The sequence below is a fragment of the Toxotes jaculatrix genome, chromosome 10, assembly GCF_017976425.1.
Source record: "Toxotes jaculatrix isolate fToxJac2 chromosome 10, fToxJac2.pri, whole genome shotgun sequence".
NCBI lineage: Eukaryota > Metazoa > Chordata > Actinopteri > Toxotidae > Toxotes > Toxotes jaculatrix.
Window position 1 is genome coordinate 13,006,391 of NC_054403.1, and position 20,056 is coordinate 13,026,446.

Sequence of the window (20,056 nt, forward strand, 5' to 3'; positions counted from 1 at the left end):
ACATTAAAACATACATGTTTATTCTTAGACCCATTACTTTTTTATCTGAAAAATTTAAATCAGTATCACTAACATCAATAATCTATTAACAATTGAATAATTCTCCTTATAGAAATTGATAAGTCATGACAGAAGGCTACAGATGCCAGCCTCAGGATTTAAGAAGTGTTTATGTGGCATATGTAGCTCAAAGATTTGTAGAAAACAGGTGGTGGTTTTTGAGAGATGAGATTTAATGTGCAGATTAATAAGCTTTAAAGGTGCTGCTAGTTAGAATTTGTTACCTATTCTAGTTTTTATGCTTAGCTAAGCTAATAGGCTGTAGCTTCATGAGACATGAGAGTGGTAACTAGCACGTCAGTCATAAGATAAGATACACCTTTATTAGTGCCACAGTGGGGAAATTGCAATTTAAAAATGTATTGTTATTATAGTCAGGAGTAATTTCTTTATGTCTTTCTGTTTTTATTTTTAATGTGTGCATACTCTAAGTATAGTTTGGAGTAATGTCACTTTTCTAAAATTCCAACTCTAAAAACATAAAAAGTTAAACAAAGTAAGTAAGGACTTCACAATCTGATCTGGGTCTGGACTCAGGCCTCCTGAGTTAAACTCTGCATGCGTGTGCTACTGCTGGAACTGTACTTCCAACCGGAAGTCAAGTTCCATCAAACACCTCCACCTGTGTGGTTTTCGTTGTCTTGGCGGAAGTCCGTTCCTGACAGGCACGGCTACACTCTGGGATGTTTGAAGTGGCGAGAGACATGCAGCGAGTTTTCTTACAGAGCCCTGATGAATCAGGATCCCAGAGAGATCACAGACCTACTGCTCAACATGCATCGAGGACGGTGCTCTGTCTGTGGTTATGGACATACTGAGGAATAAAACGAGGCGCGAGCACTCGGTACGTCTTTACTCCGTTTGATTGACTGTGAGTCTAGAGCCTTGACAGGCCGCAGAACAGGTAGTCCCAGCGGTTGCTCGCATATTTGGCGACAGTGGTTGATTAACAGCAGAAGCAAACTGACTTATGAGGCAGAAACTTAGAGTAGAAGATTAAAACTTCCACCACCACTTTCCCGACTCTCATTCCAGAGCACGTGACTGAAAAGTTTAATCATAGAACTTCTGCTAGTAACTGCCGTGACGTCACTGATAGGCTGAGTGTCACGAGATCTGCAGTAGATCTGTCATATACAGTGGTGTGTGGTTATGTTGTCAGATAAGTGTTTTAACACAAATGAACATTAATACATTGTAAGACTCAGTGTTATTCTTCAGAGAGCCTTGTTAAGAGCATAAGACTCACCTGTTTGTTTTTTTCTTCTAGATACAGAGCTCTTCAGGTTGAGGTCAAGTTTCCCGGTGAAGGTGTCCAGACAACTTATTAATCAGCTGCTGGATGACCTTTTAAAGGACGGTGTCCTGAATGATGAGGAGTGTGAAATACCAGGGCAGACAAGGCACGCTGCCTCATTGACAGAGTGAGGAAGAAAGGATGCGAAGCCAGCAGGAAGATGTTGGTTCCTTTCTGCCGAGCTGGGGCTGCCCTCTGGATTACCTGTTTAAAAGCCAGGTAAGGTCTGTTTCAGCAGAGCTAGAGGGCCATTTATTCTGTGTCTGTTCTTTGTTTTGGATGAAGCATTAAATGTTTGTAGACCAATATAATTTTGTAACAGTGAGAAAATGAAGGATCAAGACACTCCTAATTCACTATGCAACGAAAGCCACATCAGGTGTCTGGTATGCAATCTGTTTGGTCTAAATTAACGTCTAGATCTACTCTCAGATTTGCCATTACTCTAAATAATGTAGATAAATAACAGTGCTACTACAAAAGGACCAAAGTACATTCATAAAACTCAATACAGTATAATGCTTATTTGATACTTGTGTTTTCTGTAAAGGTGTAACAATGCAAAAAGTGTTTATAAGAGTTGATTTGTATTAGCAATACAGATTATATATTATAAATTTTGAAGGAAACTTAGTGCTGCTTTGATTAAATCGACATCTGAATGAATGAATATGTCTGAAGCGTTCCCTGTCAACATGTTCAGTTTGTTTCCCTACAGTATTCATAGCTGACAACTGAAGCGTGAATAATGCTTTTGTTGTTAATATATTTACTTGACTTGAAGGATTTAATTAAAGCTGCACTAATCAATATTTTTTTCAGTAACAACAGATAAAATGCCTGTGTAATATGAAAAAGAATCACTTGTGGGGATGAGAGTATTATCCCCTGACGCTGCAGTTCTCTTCAGCTCTGTGTAAAAGGTCTGAATGTGTTTCAGCTCATTGTTTTGGTTTTTATGACTCCACTGTCATCAGTCTGGTTTCCAGCCTCAGCAGGCAGCTGTTTTCAGCAAAGAAGCTTTGATAGACCCAAATGCTTCCTGCCAAGCACTAACAGCAAGGTTAACTAGTTCCACCAGCTAACTAGTGATCATAGTGGTAGTTCACTTTTTACTTTCATGAAAATGATTTTCCAAAAGAAAAGTTCTGATTGTCTTTATTGTTTTCGAAATATTCCTGTAAGATGAAGTGAAGTTTTTTTTTTATGTATTTAATGATATGTTTGTATTTTTAAATAATTTTTAACATTTACTTTATTAGCAGTTCTTCAGCAACAACATAATTTTGCAGATTTCAGTACAGTTTTATGTCTTCTTTCCTGCTGTTCTTGATAGTATTTTATAATCTCCTCTGGTATCACTATGAGATTCCAAACATTTCTCTTTTCTCTTACAGTTTTTTTTCCTCACATACTGGGATGGTTGTTCACATCAGTTCACACAGCCTAGTGCAAACTCTGGCTGAATCTTTCCCCTGACTTCTGAAAAGGTTGCCTCTTGTTAAGTCTGAACCCTTTCTCTCAAAGATAGGCTTATGCTTCTTGTGTCAGTGTGGTAAATACCTAAGAATAACAGCAGCAGTGACAGAAACAAATGCACCATCAATACCATAAAGCAAAAATTATAAAAGTAATTAAAGGATGATGAATCACTGTACCATATGTCCCTATTTACTGACAAAGTGCATGTAGAGGAACAGTTTCCATGACAACAAATTGGTCATTCTTTGACCCCTCAAAGATATCACAAGCCGTATTTGCCTTTTAAAACTCTGTTGTTTATTTAGTTGAATGAGTGTGATTAAACCTTCCATCTGTTTTTGAGTTCAAAACGTTTGCAGTACTTGGTCATAGGAAACCATTGCCTTTCCAGCTTACAATTACGTGAACTACAGAAGTGTCTGGTGTTATCCTGTTGTTGGTTGTTCCCCTGGTTAGTGAAAAAAATGGACCAATCAAAACTGATATCTCAGTCGCTGCTGCACCAATTGTGATTCTGTTCTTTTTAAAAATCTTTCATCAGTGGGACTGATGAGTAACTTGCTACTGACCGGTTATGGTAAAACAAAACAAAACAGCCCTCCCTCCAGTGAAGAAATTGGCTAATCATCATCTTGAAATGGTCTCCAGTGTAACAACAGTGTGTGTGTGCCTACCAAAGTGTGAGGAATCCAAACCTGCTCTGAACTTCCTACTCAGAATCCCACAGTCTAACATGGCTACAAACGCGTGACGATAATTCTTGTTGAGCAAGGCATAGAGGATAGGGTTCAGAGAGGAGTTAGCATATCCAAGCCACAGGGAAGCCTCCAGGACCAAAGGGTTGATGCTGTAGCCCTTCAGAGGATTGATCACGTTCATACAGAAGAAAGGAAGCCAACACAACAGGAAGACCCCCATGATCAGACCCAGTGTCTTAGCAGCCTTTCTCTCCTTCTTCAGAGAATATCTTTCCATGTGGGCCTGGACACGTCTGGTGGAGTCGGTCCTCATGGGGCTTAGGCTCATCTGAAGCTGCCCAGTATGGTGCTCCACTGCATGGATCCACCTTGCTTGTTTCAGGGCTGCCATGAATATTTTTCCATAAGCAAATAGCATGAAGCCCATGGGAATGAAGAAGGAAACGGTCGAGGTTGCGAAGGCGTATGGGACATTAAATGTGGCCATACAGGTGTGAAAATCCTGCTGAGTGCGGCTGCTCAACACTGCAGGAGGTGACTGGGTGTGCATGCCGAGGGAGACGCAAAGGGAGGAGATGACCAGAGGCAGAGTCCAGCAGAGCAGCAGCAGCATGGCTACACGTCTGGGAGACATTCGGACAGGGTAGTGCAGAGGGTCACACACTGCTATGTATCGGTCCAGTGCCACGCAGCTGAGATTAAAAATGGAGGACGTACAGAAGGTGACGTCCAGTAAGAAATGTGCTCGGCAGAAGCTGCGGCCGAAGTGCCAGCTGTCGATGGAACGCACCAGACTGAAAGGCATGACCAGCACTGCAACCAGGAAGTCTGCCACTGCCAGGGAAACCACAAAAGCATTGGTGGGCGTCCGGAGGCTTTGGAAACGTGCCACTGCAGCCATGATGAAAAGATTTCCCATGATGGCAAAGATGGGAATGGGTAGGAGCAGGCACAGGACGCAGACTTTAGCAGCGGTGCTATGAAATAGAGTATAATCGCTGCTGTCATTAGTCAGGCTGTAGTTCTCTGAAATGTTAGTCCCTGGGATGGAAATCATAATGCAACAAAAATCGAGCCATTAGCCACTCAAAATAAATCCATGTGATCCTTCAAGGGGATGCCTTGCCTTTTCTCTGCGGTCATGTCTTACTGGTTGATCTCAACCTGTAGCTCTTCCTTCACCAAATGCAGGTGATGTGTACCAGACTCTTGTATTTCTCTGTGTGTGTGTGTGTGTGCGTATGTCCAGTATTGATCCATTGTCATAACAAAAGCCCATCAGGAGTAAATGATTAACTGGAATGGACCAGGAGTCAGTGGGCCATGCAAGTGAACAGGCAGGTATATACAGTTAGAAGTCTTATGGCTGAGCTGTGATCCAAGGTCCCTCGTCTATACGAGCAATTAACCCTTGTGTTTATCCGTGCTCACTGGAAATGTTCCTCTAAATAAAGGCCTAATGTTTGCTCTTTACCTCAGACACTCAGAACTGTGCACATCACTCAGGATGTATGTTTCCTTTAAACAAATAACATCCACCGCTGGCCTTTTATCATCATTGACATTAACATCTGTGATAATAAGTAATGGTGGAAGTTCTCTTCACATACAGAAAGTTAGAGAGTTACAGAGAGATTTAGAGTTTGCCTCCAAGCAGCCTTTGAGCAGCGTTCTAAGTTTATTCATGTATCGATCACATTTCTAATATTGATATTCAGAACTTTTTGAACATCAAACATACAAATAAGATGATATCTGATGATTGTGCGCACAGCAGATCAACCAGGTTATACTTTATTTTCCACAACATACCATGAAGATATCAAGTGACTGCAACAGAAAGGTGATCATTTTTCGTATCACACATTTTTACATTTCACGAGTCAGTTTTTTTTTTTTTTTGTCTTGTTCAGTCTTTTTACAGGGATGGTAGCATGTATGGGATACAGTTTTTGTGTTGGATCGTGTCCCTTTTCCTTTGAATTTTGTTTTTTGTTTATTCAAAATGCATGCACTGGTGTCTTTACAGTCCCAACAGTGATTCTGATTGGCTGTCTTCAACCCTTTACTGTTCACTGAAAGAAACCTTCATGTCTACGTCAGCCACAGATACAGTAAAATAGGACAAAATACCTGTGATACAGCAGCATAGTCAATACTTAGTTTTCTTCACCTTACATTGACAACTAATGACAATGACAATCCATTGACTGATGAATGATCATGGGACCATGTACAGTGAATGCAGCAAACCTGTGTGAAATCCTACATCCACACTCTGTAGGTGACTTCGATCCCTATGAGGAACGAAGAAGTCACAGCTCAGTAAGACTCACACTTTGTCCTCAGGCACGATGCTGTCTTTGTTGACCCCTCCCTTGTCTCTGTTCTTCCCAAAGGAGAAAGAGAAAACACCACCTCCAGTCTCCTCAGCTGGCTTCCCTCCTCTTAACTCCCCTCTCAAAGCTCTGTGTGGGCAGTCTACAGGGCTGCCAGGCAGCAGATTAGGTGTGGAGGGAGTCGGGGTGGTCGCTCCCCATATGTATAATGTTTCCCCCTCTGGACAAGGTGGGAGACCCTTGCTCAGGTAGCTGGGGCTCGGACTGGCAGAGGATGGCAAGGTACGCTGGCTGCCGTTCAAGCAGCTGGAGTTGTGATCCGTAGAGCCTTTGCGTGAGTTTCCAGAGGAGCTGAAGTTGGAGGAGCGGTAATTGTACGCCCTCCACCCGGGACGTTTACGCTGGTGACACTGGCATCTCAGGATGCGGATGAAGGCCAGCTTGAACTCGCGATTGTAGCAGGGGTAGATGATAGGGTTCAGGCAGCTGTTGAAGTAGCCCAGCCAGAAGATCACTTTGAAGAGGAGGTCAGGTGGGCGCAGGTTCACATTAAAAGACCCTGGTGACAGCAGAATAGAGAGGGCAATAGAAATATTTCATTCAATTAGTAGGGTCTAATATCTTTATAAAGAAAACTCAAATTTACCTCTTTAAGGAATACTTCAAGAGAACATTTTGAGAAACATGCTTGTTTCTTGCCCAGAGTTCGATGAGAAAATCAAAACCACTCGTGTGACTATGTTTAGTATGGAACTGGGGATGGTTAGATGATATTAGAAATACAAATGTTTGAAATTTATATTGATGAAAAGGCTGTATTTAATGTGGACTATTTACATCATATTGGATACCTGATCTGTTTACTCATGGCAGCATCATATCAGTGCATCCCTGCTCTTAACACACTGACCGAGAGTCTAGCATTTGGACACGTTGATCCTGTCTGTGACTGCAGGTTATATTTTACCCAGTAGGTGGCAGCATTGATGAAGAACAACATACAGCTTTACAGTCTGTGACTGTGAGCTGGCAGAATATAAAGAATCAGAATAAAAGACCAGACAGGATAGTCGTTTCCACATGATGTTTATCATTAATGAAAGACCTTGTACTTAAGAGGATCCTCATAAGCAGATAAAGTGCCTCCTTTTCAAAAACCAGTGTCGCTGCTGCCCTGTCGCAGTTCATTTGAAGCACTTTCATAAGAATAGAGGGAAATTCCTTTTTAGATAAATACCCTGTGGGAGTGATGTGCTGCTCTGAGCGAAGACATTTCATTTGAAATGAAATGGCAGCCTATTCTCTGAGAGGTTATGAAGGTTATGCTACCACAACAAGCTTTTCCTTTTTTTCGCACCTGCAGATAGTGTCAAATAGTGTTGCTTGTGCAAAGCATTTATACAGGTACATAGTTGAAATTGTGTCTGCATATATGCATGAGTAATACTCGACATGACTATTTTTCACAATTACAGACTGTCCTAATGATGGAAATGACAAAGAATGGAAAAGATTTTCAAGCAGGCTTGTCGCATATGCTAATAAGGAAGTTTAGCTTGCACTCGTTAAGTTGCGTTAATCTACCCTTGTGCTACTTTTCTCGTACTATGGCCAAGCTTAAATAAAGAAAGATATCTTACAAGTCAATGAGGTGAGAGGGGGAAACCAGAGGATAAAAGCAGGGAATTAATAAGCACAGCAAGTGTGAGATTAGTGTGAAAGAAAGACTGTGTGTTTGTGTGTGGGGGCAGATGTGAGTAAAACTGTTTTTTCTTTTGTTTTTTTTTATTTTACACCAGCCCACATTCTTAAATTAATATCACATTCCTGGAGTGACTGAGGATGCCCTATAATCCCAGGATTTCGAGCGTGAAATTACCTCTAGTCAGATATTATAGGCAGACACATGACACCTGAGCTTCCTTCTTTGTGAGGATCTTTAACAATTACCTTAAGCAGTACAAGGTACATTATATCATACAATGACTTGGGGTGAAATGTTGCAGGCAGGGGAGAGCTGCACTCATTTTATTAGCAGAAAATCATAAAAAAACAACCGTGTTTCAGTTTGATGCTACAAAACCCTGTCTGCATACCTGCAACTATGGTAAGCTGGCATTACAGACAGTCTATTTTTTCATTCAGGACCCATAGAAAACTTACACACACACACACCACACACAGACACAGACACAGACACACACACACACACACACCAATGCTCCAGACAGTTGGTTAACCTAAAATGAAAGTGATTGTGCGACAATATGAGGAAATGTCACTTCCAACTTTAATTTAACTCACTCCTAAAAGACAACACTACAGCTGTGTGTGTGCATGTGTGTGTGAGCTCTGGCTGGCAGACTGTGAGATGAAACTAGAGAAAAGCTGTCTGAAGGTGTCTTGGCTTCCTGTACTGTAGATGAATGGGTCTCCTCTTAGTGGCTGGTATTTTCGCCTCTGAACAGCCACTTTAATGTGATTACATAACTGTGCGAGTTACTGTGATTGTGAGACAGAGTAAGGTGGAATTAAAACTTGGTCATTCTTTTCATTTCTCTCTGTGTCTCTCTCTCTGTCTGCTTGAAAATAATAATAACTGCCCGCATCACAAGCCCAATTTTTCTTTTTTGTCTTAATCTGATGAAACTGATCAGAAACAAAAGACAAACCAGTGAAATAAAGAAGCTGAACTAACCATCAGATGCTCTGTACTTTTCCCTGATAAATGACTAAAATGATGTTAAGGTAATCAGTGAAGTTTCTTTTCTGACTGATGAAAACATTTCATTATTAGATAATAGTTGTAACAGTAGGATTATAAAGTGCATAGTGATAGTAGTAATACTGCTTTTGAGTAGAAAGCTGTGTGTTGGGATACCAAGATCCTGCTTTTTTTTTTTCTTTTTATGTTTCTTCAACCATCAATAAATATTTCTTTGCTGTGTGTCAGGACTGCAACTAACAATTATTTTGAATATCATTTAATTTGTTGATTGTTTTGTCAAATAAAACTTTAAAAAATAGTAGAAAACATTCACCAAAATTTTCCCCAGATTGCATGTTTGTTCTAACAAACAGACGAAAACCTGTTATTATCTGTGAAATGATATAAAACAGAGAAAAGCCCCAAAACCCTAGAGAATATTTGGTATTTTTGCTTTAATCATTTCAGCTGTACTTTGTGCCCTGACTGATTTATAAACTACTGATTTATAAATTACTTTCTTTTTCTTCCTGTAGCAAACTGATGTTATTGGTCGTTCCCTGTGAGGAAACTTCCTGGCTCTCTCCCACTGAAATCCTTTGGTTTTGTCTGGAGTTGAGGGGCTTAAGAGCAAATATATGTATAGTGTGAAGCTGCACTTGTTTTATAGGCATTTCTTATGGTGGCATTTGCAAGGGCAAACAGAGCTCTGTCCCTCTGCCTGGCAACCCAGAGGGGCCCCTAAACATCTGGAGGCCCCCACAAAGGTGGGACATTGCCAGCATGGCCTTGTGCCTCCTTTCTACACAAGCTCAGGCTGAAAGTGTAGGAAATCAGAGTAGCAACACACCTTCCTGTTGCCAGATCTGGTTCATGTTTGTATGTATAAGTTCTGTGTGAACGTCGTCCATGTTTTGTCCGTGGAAGAGTGTTTATGTTGACAGGCTATAGTATAAACGGCAGAGGACGCGATGGGCTAAGCTGTAAGACAATGGTACATAGATAACAGTGGGAGGGGGGGTTATTGTCGGTGTCCCCCCCCCCACCTCTAAAAAAAAATGTTTGCACCTCCTTCCTGAGGACAGGCACACACACTCGCTATGGAACACAGGAACATCTTAACAAAACAAGGCATCCTGTTATTCTCACTAATTGGAAGAAGTGATGCCTATTCTGTGCCATGTGGAACACACACACACACACAAACAATCTGTTCTCCAAAAAGTCACGCATCCTGTTTCATAACACACCCATAAATATGATTAAAATGTCTTGATCTAAAAAGACAGAAGTGTTATTACCCTCGCAGATTGCTTTCAATGAAACCATAGCATGAAGCTATTTTTGGAAAATTGGGTTGACATCCCAGGGACCCTTGTGTTCACCCCCACTGCCCTGTGGCCCCTCCAGCTCGGCTCTGCCACTTCCTTTCTTCTCCATCGCTTTGACACTTAGCACTCTCATTAATTTTCCCCATCAAAAACCATTTCAATTACCCCCGGAGCACAGGGGCCGGCCAGCTTAATGTAACAAAAAACCCAAACGCACAAGACACAGACGTGTGAGATGCACACAGACACAGAGTATCTCTTCCAAAAACAACACATATACACGGAAACAATTGGTTAACACCTCCAAGTGTTGGTTTCTCTCACATTTGAGCGCACTGCTTGCACCAGTTGCTAAATGCGAGTCCTTCACAGGACATTAGTGCCTATGCTGGGTGTTAAAGAGCCGCGGGAAAATGTGTGCAATGAAATAACACGTGTATCCCCCCCGAGGACTAATGATTTCTCTTCGGCTGAGCCGGGAGATGAGAACAAAAGAAAACAGCTCAATGAAAAACACCTACATAAAGACGAATTCTTCCACTAAATCTTCAGTGTTCTCCAGTCAGTGCCAAACGCTGACTGGTTCCACCTACTGAAATGTGAAAATTTACTGCTTCTCCTTGTTTTACATGATAGTAAACAGAATATTTTTGCGCTTTGGACTGTTGGTCCAAAAAGACAAGAAAAACATTCTGATAATGTTACTTTGGGTTTTAGAAAACTGCAACGGGTATTTTTTTTTTTTCACTACTTTCGGATGATTTATAGGCCAAACAATTAACTGTGTAATTAAGAAAACAATCATCAGATCAATAGGTCATGAATTTTGCAGTTGCGGCCTTAAAGGTGTGTGTGTGTATCCCCCTATTCATGCTGTGTACACTCTTCATCAGTGAGAGCATGTGAATAAAATCTATTGTGATATATGTAATTTTATATTGTGTATTTTATAATGTGTATAAATACACATTGTGATATAGTAAATTTGCAAATGAGAAGCTGTTGGTGGATAAAATAACCACACGAGAGTTTCTTGTATTTTTATCTAATCAGGTGACTCAAACCCTGAAGCCTCATCACACAGACACAAAAATGATTCTAAAATCCAACATTGTGCACAAAGGCTTAGAAACACCTAGAAACTTTAGCAGAGATGCCTACATTAGTATTAAAGTTATGTCAAAATATATGATGGTTGACAAATTTACAGTATTCTGTTATGATTTTTTTTCCCCTATGCCACAGCTCAACACATTTTTGTAATAGAAACCTGCTTGTGTGGAAAGGTGCAGTGTGAGAGATTAATAAGGGAAAGAATATGGTCTCTGGTTGCTTAATTGGCTGGAAAGTTTGGCTTCTTAAAATGTAGTCTCTGATTATTACTGTCATTAAGTTTTTTTTAATGGTTTTGTTTTCATAATGCGAAGAATGTGTTATGAAATCAGTTAAGGTGTAGATATGTCACCTGTACTGGCAAAAAAGAAGCACGGTTGGACAGCGCTCAGTGAGTGTGTGAGTTTTTGGGTTTTAATTTTGGGCTGCTTTTTGTCCAAGGACACTTGCCTGGAGTAACACTAACTTAAAAACTCTGATGTATTGTTTATAGTCCTGGAGTCTGTATATCTTGCTTTGCTCCAAGTTAAAGGCGTAAAAGGAGACACGATAATTCAGAACCCGAACAAGAATGACTCAAACTGTGGGAGCGGAGGCTGCGCGCTTGCCATTTATGTACAAATACAAAAACAAGGTATTTACAGAATTTGAATCATATTGGTCAGATGGATGATGGCGAAGGAGAGAGTTCACATATTTCTCTGAGCTGCATGTGGTCTGAAACTGAAACTTGAGGAGTTTGAGGTCAGGGCTCTTTCTGACAGCGTCCAGCCTCGCTTTCATCTTTAAGTCTTTAAAAATCAGTCACAACAGAGGAGATAGAAGCAGCTGCAGCCACAATCACTCAAAACATACATGAATGTACTTGCATGCATGCATATAAACACTCATCAATATTTCATCACACCTCCACACACACACAAAAACACATACGCCATCCACCGCCACCAGCACACACACAGCGCCAACCAGAAACTCCCACATGCAGTACCTATTAGTGACAGTATGCACAGGACGTAGCAGGGTAATAGCAAGTGTGAGACAGGAAATCCCACTCTGTGGGTGGAGGCTAATGAATACTCAGGGATCAACACGAGGAGAGTGCCGCTGCCCTATCAGACTTATGATATTTAAGATGTGAATCACACCAGTGAACAGAAACAACAACTTCCACAAATGTCCTCCTGGAAACAGAGGAGTCTTCTGTGTTGGGGCAGAGAGCAGTTTCAGTGTCTTGCGTAGACTTAGTGGATGTGTAGTAGCTGCATTATGTGGGATCCATTGCCAAACTACTGTTGAACTTGTTTGTATGGTTTTCTTTCATGGGAAGTAAGGTTGCATGGTGCTTTGTCACAATGCATCAGTATGCTACACCAGAGATTTTTACAGAGAAACGTAGCCACAGGAGGTTTCTTGGCAGTTTGTTGATTAGTGTTACATAAACAGGCCCCTCCTGAACCTCATAACCGCCCACCCCCCACCTCTGCTGTCTGAAGCCTCTGCAGATCACAACTTTGGAAAATCACATTTGTTATGTGCTTTTGGAATGAGAACGCCTCAAGGCAAATAATCCCCGCTATGTGACACTGCATAGTGATCCTGCCCCAGGTACTAATGTGTGTGTCCATGTGAGGATGTGATGAGCTGCAGCATAACGCCACAGGCGTAAACACATTCCCATATGACCACCGTAAATGCATACACACACACACACACACACACACACACACACACACACACACACACACACAGAGGCACAAACACACGCTCATATTCATTTACAGTCATGGCCCACAGTGCCACAAGGGATCGTGGAAATCAGGGAATCGGGCAAACCATCATCAGAAATGCAGCAGCCATGCTTGTAGTTCAGATTTTGTTCAGTGAGCCTTCTCATCCAAACTTCATCACTAAATAAAGACTCAGTGTTTTCTTAACCTCCTCGCCACAGCACAGCACGGCATGAGTGTTTCGCCACAGAATGTATTGTTTAATTTCCTCTGCAGTTTTTTTAAACAGCCATGTCAGTGGGACATTGAATGCCTGCCAGCGTCAGTGGCATCAGGGAGCCTGGGCAGGCCCCATGGGCCTCTGGATTAACTGACCAGAGCAGAGGGAGGCCACTTACTCTTCACTTGGCACACACAAGGAGTGTATTTGTTGCATCAAAAAAGATTAACTGAGACTTAGGGAATAATGCAAAGATAACACTAATAATGTTTGGATAAGCTTGTGAAGAATTCCTCCTCAGACTCCTACAAACATTTTTTTTATCCCTTAGTATGAGCCCAGAATTCAGAGACCACGAAGTCAGTGTTGCTTTGGCTTTACAGAGTAAATGGTGGAGAACTGGAAAATCTTACAGTTAGTCCAAATTTAAAGTCTCTACATTAAAACTAACTTAAATACATTTACTGAGACTGCAAAGTCAGAGAAATAATATAGCTCTACTTACAGCTCTACATCCACTTATATATTGAATGTCTCAATGATAAATGGGTGATGTTATTTTTTTATTCCTGCAGTATAAAATGACCACTACAGTATATCAGAACCCACTCAGGTCTGGTGACAATTTAAAGTAGAAAATGTTACCCAGGAGACTCTCCCAGTGCCAGCTGTAGATATGATTTACAGGGCCTGCTGCGGTCTGTAACTGCCACTCTTTCACTTCATACAGACATTTAGATGACTGTAATTTCTTTTCTGCAAGTTTCCTTAACTAATTGAATTGAATGTAATGAAGTATGTATATGTATATGTATATGTGTGTGTGTGTGTGTGTGTATAGGAGTGGGCCTGTGAGGAAAATGGTGGGGCTTCTATTTATTTATTTTTTTTGTAAATGGCCTAACGAGTTTAATTTATGGCAGTGTAACAGATCACAGTTTGAACTGAAACTATTGAACCTACCTATGGGTAAGGCGAGAAAGAAGGGCAGCCAACAAAGCGTAAACATGCCGACCACAACTCCCAAAGTTTTAGCTGCTTTCTTCTCCCGGGAGAATTTCAGAAGTTTCACCGTGAGGGAACTTCTCGCTTGGTGCGCGCGGCCCTTGCCGGTGCCTGAACTGCCGGGCTCCTCCTGCACCTGAGATCCCTTGTGGATCCTGAGGGTCAGCTCGCTGGAGTTCATCCTCTCGCGCATCACACCTGCCTCCAGGTTCTTAGTGGTTCGTTTGGCGACTATGTACACGCGACAGTACATGGCCAGTATAACGACGAGAGGGATGTAAAAGGAGCCGAGGGAGGAGAAGAGCGCGTAAAACGGCTCCTCGGTGATGGGACACACCGTGTCGTCCGGCGACGGCGGCTGCTTCCACCCGAGCAGAGGACCGATGGAGATGACCACCGACAGCACCCATACCCCGAGCATGGCCAGCAGAGCCCGCTTCTCTGTCACGATGCCCGGGTACTGCAGCGGGTGGCTCACTCCGATGTAGCGGTCGATGGATATTACGCACAGACTCATGATGGATGCGGTGCAGCACAGCACATCCACGGCTGCCCAGATGTCACAGAAGATCCTGCCGAACACCCAGTAGTCTAGGATCTCCAGAGTGGCGGACACCGGCAGCACCGTGGTGCCCAGCAACAGGTCTGCGATGGCCAGGTTGATGATGAAGTAGTTCGTCGGGGTCCGCAGGTGCCTGTTGCACACAACCGAGAGGATGACGAGAATGTTGCCCGCGATGGCGAACACAATGAAAGCCCCCAGCACCAAGCCGAGCGGGATGGCTCGGGTGAGGTCCACCTCGCTGGGCTCCGTGTGGTTTCCCCTGGAGCTGTTGGTGAAGTTGACCTGGGAAGACGCGCCCGGAGTCCCGTCGAGTTCCGAGGAACCATTTTTCCAAAATGTTGTGACATTGTCAGTGCTCAGACTCATTTTGACTCAAGAGGTCCTCCATAGCAGGCTTCAGATGACTTGTAACTGCAACTCACGAAAGAGCTTTACTGAACATAAATTAAAAAAAAAAAAACTTCGTCTACATGGGCCGAGTCTGCATGGTTTAACTGCGCGTTTGCAGTTTCGTTTGCAAATCAGTGCTGAGATGTGTTTTCAGAGGTAACCGTTCGCTGAGCAGCCGTACAGTCCCCATGCAGTCCCTCTCCCTCCACTCTCCTGAGGGCTCAGTGGAGAAGTGAGGGGGGCAGCAGTCATCCCCTGCCTCCTCTCCACCACTCACACGCAGCTCTGCCATATACTGAGCAAACATACCTAAACACGAGCCTATGAAGCGCGCATGACGCATCATCATACGAAGAGCTGCGACTCCACAGAAAAGGCAGACAATTAAATCATTTTACGCAACTTTGTGGGATGGAGTGGAGATTTGCGCGTTTTGGGAGAAGCGTCTCTTTGGTGTCTCGTATTTATTTTTCCTCACTGTGGGAGGGTGCTTAACTGGACAATTGTAATTAAGTGACTTTTGTGCCAACAGCTCCTTAAGTTCGCTGTTGGTTTTTAGTTTGAGCTCCTTAAAAAAGGGCAACATGCTTAACTGGCTGTAGAAAATAAGAATCTGTATCTATAATACCAAAACTTTGACTTAGAGTATGCTTTGCCATATATGGTCCAATGTACATAACTCTTGAAATTAGAGCTACCCAGCTTCCCTCTAGGTGTGGTCGAGAAATTATTTAACAATTTAAATATGTTCAGACAGGGAACTTAAAAGATTAAGCAGAAAAGGTCAAGTTGATTAAGGTCAGATCCCATACAGTCAGCTCTCCTATAACAGGTATTTCTTGTGCAATAAATTCCTATTTTGGTAAAGTCAGGGCTTCTTCACAGTAATCTCATTTTGGATGTGAGCTTAGTTACTGAGGAGTGACTGATTAATGGGCTGAGTTCAGACACATGCACATTCTTTAAAGCTGTGGTTGCTCATGTTTAAGAGCCTTTTGGCTGCTGGTGATGTAACATTGGTGGAGGACGTATGCTGGAAAAAAAAAGAAACAATTCTCTGAAAATCTATCAGAGAAAAGTTCAGCTTTTATGATTCAATGTAAAAAATAAACAAATTCCCATTAAGAATCTTACAAGCTCCTTGAAGGTGGATTTCTATTTACCCATTAGACTGCACTTCCACGCCTTTTTCATCTTAATCTGCACTGACTTCATTGTCTGTTTCCCCAGGAATGTTTGTAGCTTAGACTATCTTTTGAACCAGATCAGATATCACGAGGGTCTGGGATGTTGTTAGAATTTGAATTAATATACACCGTTAACCATAACGTTAAAATATATTTGACCTCTTCTTGTCAAATGATTCTGACAATGTGATTTATTCCTCATAGATAAAGTGTATATCTTCTCAAAACTTTATTGATCCGTCTCTTCCAATGTGATTACTGATGTGTATAGATAGAAATAAAAAGAGGAATGTGTCTGAAAACAAAATTATTCCAACTATATGGGCAACATTGCATTTAACATCAGCCTGTCTGTGTGCTTATTCTGAATATTCATTCTACTTTCTTTAACAGTAAACCACTCTATAAAAGCAATCACATTTGGCGAAGGATGTTGATTTTTTTCATGCATTATGGCTTTTCAACCAACTGAAACCTTAAGGACTTTATTTTGTATTTCTGTATTATTAATCCTTGACTTTTTTCAAACAAAAGTGCAAACACAGGCACTTCAGGCATTGACCTGCTCAGTTAACTCTTTCATGCTTTTATTTATGTGTACTGTCAGTTATAGTGTGTAAAATTTGAGAAACACATCCTGAAAATTATGTAAAAACTAAATGTGCTGTTCTTTGGGATGTGTTTGTTGTCGATGATTGATGATGTACCTAATAAAAGAAGCATTATCATAAAATTTAACAGCATTTCCACCGACAAAAAAAAAAAGAGCTGTAAATTGACAGCTTCCAGCTCTTGCATATTCAAAAGACTTAACAGCATATGTCTCCATGGAAACTCAAAGGAAAGTCAAGAGCAAAGGGGAGAGTAAAAGCATTTAATGGTTTTGGACAAGACGACTGAGTTGACCAAAATTATCAGAAAAAAGGTCACGTTTATTTTGCTTATTCAAAGGATTCATGAAAATTGGTTGGTTCATCTTAAGAAGTTGATTCTTAAATTCTGAAATATATAAACTACATGATTCTAACAAAAAAGTGACTTAAAAACAAGAATAGAAAGTGTTAATTTTAATCTAAGTCTGTCTATATCGTGTTCACCTCCACTGTCTGTCCATTTATGTGCTTCCCTTAAGTTCCTCCATGTTTTTCAGGGCAGAATTTATGTGCTCTAACATTTTTTTTTTTCAATCTTGGGGTTGACATACTCAACAAGAAAACTTAGATAGATTTTTATTACTTGAATGTTCAGACATCATCCAAAGGGATGCCAGTAAAGTTCTTGCAGGTCTTCTTGGTGTCAGGTCCCAGTAAATGTGGTTTTTAATGAGTTTATGAATTCATGTTGCGTTATTTTGTTTATTAACTGGAAGATAAATCAGTCATTCTATTGAAACCTATAACAAAAATCAGCATTCAGTCTCCTGCAGTGTCAAAGCTACACTTCTTTTTTTTTTTTTTTTTTTTGTTAACCAGTTGTATTTAAACAGCCGTGCTTGCTGTGATGAGATCATCCTTTCAGGGTTACCAAAAGATCTTTGAAGATCAGCTTAAAACATCTGAGCCAATTGAATAACTCAACCAACCAAAATGAATAAATGTAGAATTCATTCAGGCCCTTTTAGGTTCCTCAGAGCTCCAGCTGTAAATCAAGAGATCCCTGTAATTTTGCAGCGTGGGGCAACATTTTTTCAGACAGGATTAGGTATTAGACGCCCGCGCTGTCTCTCAATCCTTCAACAGGCACCGGAGAACTCAGGTATTATGAGCATCTTTCTTAGATGATGAATCACCTGGAATTATATCAGTTCATATCTAAGTACAGACTCTAGTGCTGGGATAAAGTGCATTTCACTGCCCATTTCACTTGATTGAATACACTGAGCTTTCAAATAGCATAAAAGCTTCTGCTGCTCAGCGTGCTGCCAAGTGCTCCGGGCGAGAGAAAAGTTTCATGTCTTTGGCTGGAAATTGGACTTGAACAGGAGCGTCCTCCTTCTTTCTGTGTGCTTCAGTGGTGAGGATTTGTCTTAAGTTCAAGAGGATCAACATTTCTTCTTGGCAGGGCAAACAATATAAATCTTGAATTACATAAGACATAGAGCAATTCTATTTCTTTTTAAAGACACAACTCCAGTAATTTGTCATTATTTTAATCCATTTAACATTAATCTGAGATTAAGAAAGTAGATGTTTTTTCTAGACCGTAGATAAGGACGTTTCCTCATCCAGAGTGTTTTGTTTTGTCATGCCAGAGATTTATTTATTCTCTCTGTTCTGTAAATTATATTTTAAGGATTGTTTGTCCAACTTGAATGAAAAAGGGAGGTTTCGTTTCAGTCTGACACGTCTCGTCATGGTATAAAGCAGTGGTTCATTTCAGTTCATCTGGCCAATGTCCAGATCGTCTTCATTAAACTGTTTGGGTTCACCCATCTGGGTTAAATGTTTTTCCTGTTGTGAAGAGTTAAGAGGTCAGAGGTTCGCGTCTCCCTTTGACCTTGTGCTCCTGTTCAAGGCTGAGCCTCAGACTGGTCTGGTCACGGCAATGCTCTGCCCACTGCACACACATGTTCAGCATTATTCAGTTCAACAAGAGAGATAAAATCATTTATCAGCACACTGAACACACAGGGCCGACTGTAGTGCAGTGTGATCTGTGGTAAACTGTGCAGAATAAGTGATTTAGCAGAGCTTTGTGACAGGTTTGTGGCTCGTCGGGGCTGAAGCAGATGATGACAAACCGGTGTTGTATTCAGATCCTTAGCTTACGTAAAAATACAGCAACGTGTACTTAAAGTATCAAAATGAAAGTATTCGTTCCTAATCTGTCAGCTGCATTTTATTGTGATTTATGTCTGAGGTGGAGCTACTTTTAACTAAGTTATGTACAGTTATATAATTTGGTCTAACCTCTCCAAAGGGTCATAGTATAAATGAGGAGGAGTTGTGAGACAGTTAATGTTTTTTAATGCAAAGACATCTGAAGCATGACAAGGAGCTTCAACTGGACACAGTTTTTTAAGGTCACAAGCCAAACAGGCTCAGAACCTCTTGTTTAACCTAACATTGTACTTTATGAGCTCTTCATACTTTTTTTTTTTTTAATGTAGCATTAAATATAAATACTCAAGTAAAGTACAAATATCTCAACACCGCTTAAGCATAGTACTTGAGTAAATGTACTTAGTTAATTTCCATCATGGTAACAAACTCACAGGAGGCTTAGCAACTTTTTGTCCATCCTAGACATATAATCACTTTCCATTAGCCTTTGACCTGACTGGCTGTGATTCTGACAACCTCCAAAGAAAATAAGTAGTTCACAGTCAGCAGTGATATTACATAAAGTTTCTCATTTTAGGGTAAAACTCCTCTTATAGTCATTTTGATGTTTTCATCCCATCGACAGGAAGAGAGATGCCAGCTGGTCGTGAAGCCCACACAAACCCAATCTATAGCGGCCCACCTGGATGAGTGGGCTCCTGCTGCCTGGTCGTGTAGTCTCTCCCACACCATATATGGATGATGTTGTGTAATATGCCAAGACCCAGAAAATACTTTTTTGTTGTATAACTGTTTTTTGGGATTAGTAATATGATTTTGGAACGACCATAAATAGACTCAAAGAGCCAAGATACAAAGCTGGAGAACATGATTAGCTCTTCCAGGTTTGTTACTCTTGATATGTTCAGGCACTTGTCTTGGAGAGAATAACAGGATGCATTGCATCATGCTGTACCATGAATGGTTTGAGGCTTGCACATTTTGTATCCATCACTCAGAGGAAGTTTAATTTCAGCAAGTTTAGAGTAATGTCTTTAAAAATAACCTCTGTGTGTGTACCTGCAGTTATGCAAGAGAACAAATCTCTCACCAGCAGGGTTAATAACACCTTTGTTTGAAGGAGTCTTACTAACTTTTTAACAACTAAAA

At 41.1% G+C, this 20,056-nt stretch overlaps 2 protein-coding genes across 2 annotated transcripts; both read right to left on the reverse strand.

Annotated features, from left to right (window-relative positions):
* Window positions 1–3,466: 3,466 nt before the first annotated feature.
* LOC121188946 (5-hydroxytryptamine receptor 4-like) lies at window positions 3,467–4,594 on the reverse strand. Its single transcript, XM_041048895.1, has one exon. The coding sequence runs from the start codon at window positions 4,592–4,594 to the stop codon at window positions 3,467–3,469; it is 1,128 nt and encodes a 375-aa protein (XP_040904829.1).
* Window positions 4,595–5,374: 780 nt separating this feature from the next.
* LOC121188057 (alpha-1A adrenergic receptor-like) lies at window positions 5,375–15,354 on the reverse strand. Its single transcript, XM_041047599.1, has 2 exons — window positions 13,941–15,354; window positions 5,375–6,435 (listed from the first exon to the last, which is right to left on the reverse strand). Exons 1-2 carry the CDS (start codon window positions 14,911–14,913, stop codon window positions 5,870–5,872), a joined length of 1,539 nt encoding a protein of 512 aa, XP_040903533.1. The 5' UTR covers window positions 14,914–15,354; the 3' UTR covers window positions 5,375–5,869.
* Between the last annotated feature and the right edge of the window lie 4,702 nt (window positions 15,355–20,056).

Coding starts and splice junctions, on each gene's coding strand:
- LOC121188057 (XM_041047599.1), bottom strand. CDS start 14,913: ATGAGTCTGAGCACTGACAATGTCACAACATTTTGGAAAAATGGTTCC. Junction 6,436..13,940: donor CTTTCTCGCCTTACCCATAG/GTAGGTTCAATA, acceptor TGCTGTCACCAG/GGTCTTTTAATGTGAACCTG.
- LOC121188946 (XM_041048895.1), bottom strand. CDS start 4,594: ATGATTTCCATCCCAGGGACTAACATTTCAGAGAACTACAGCCTGACT.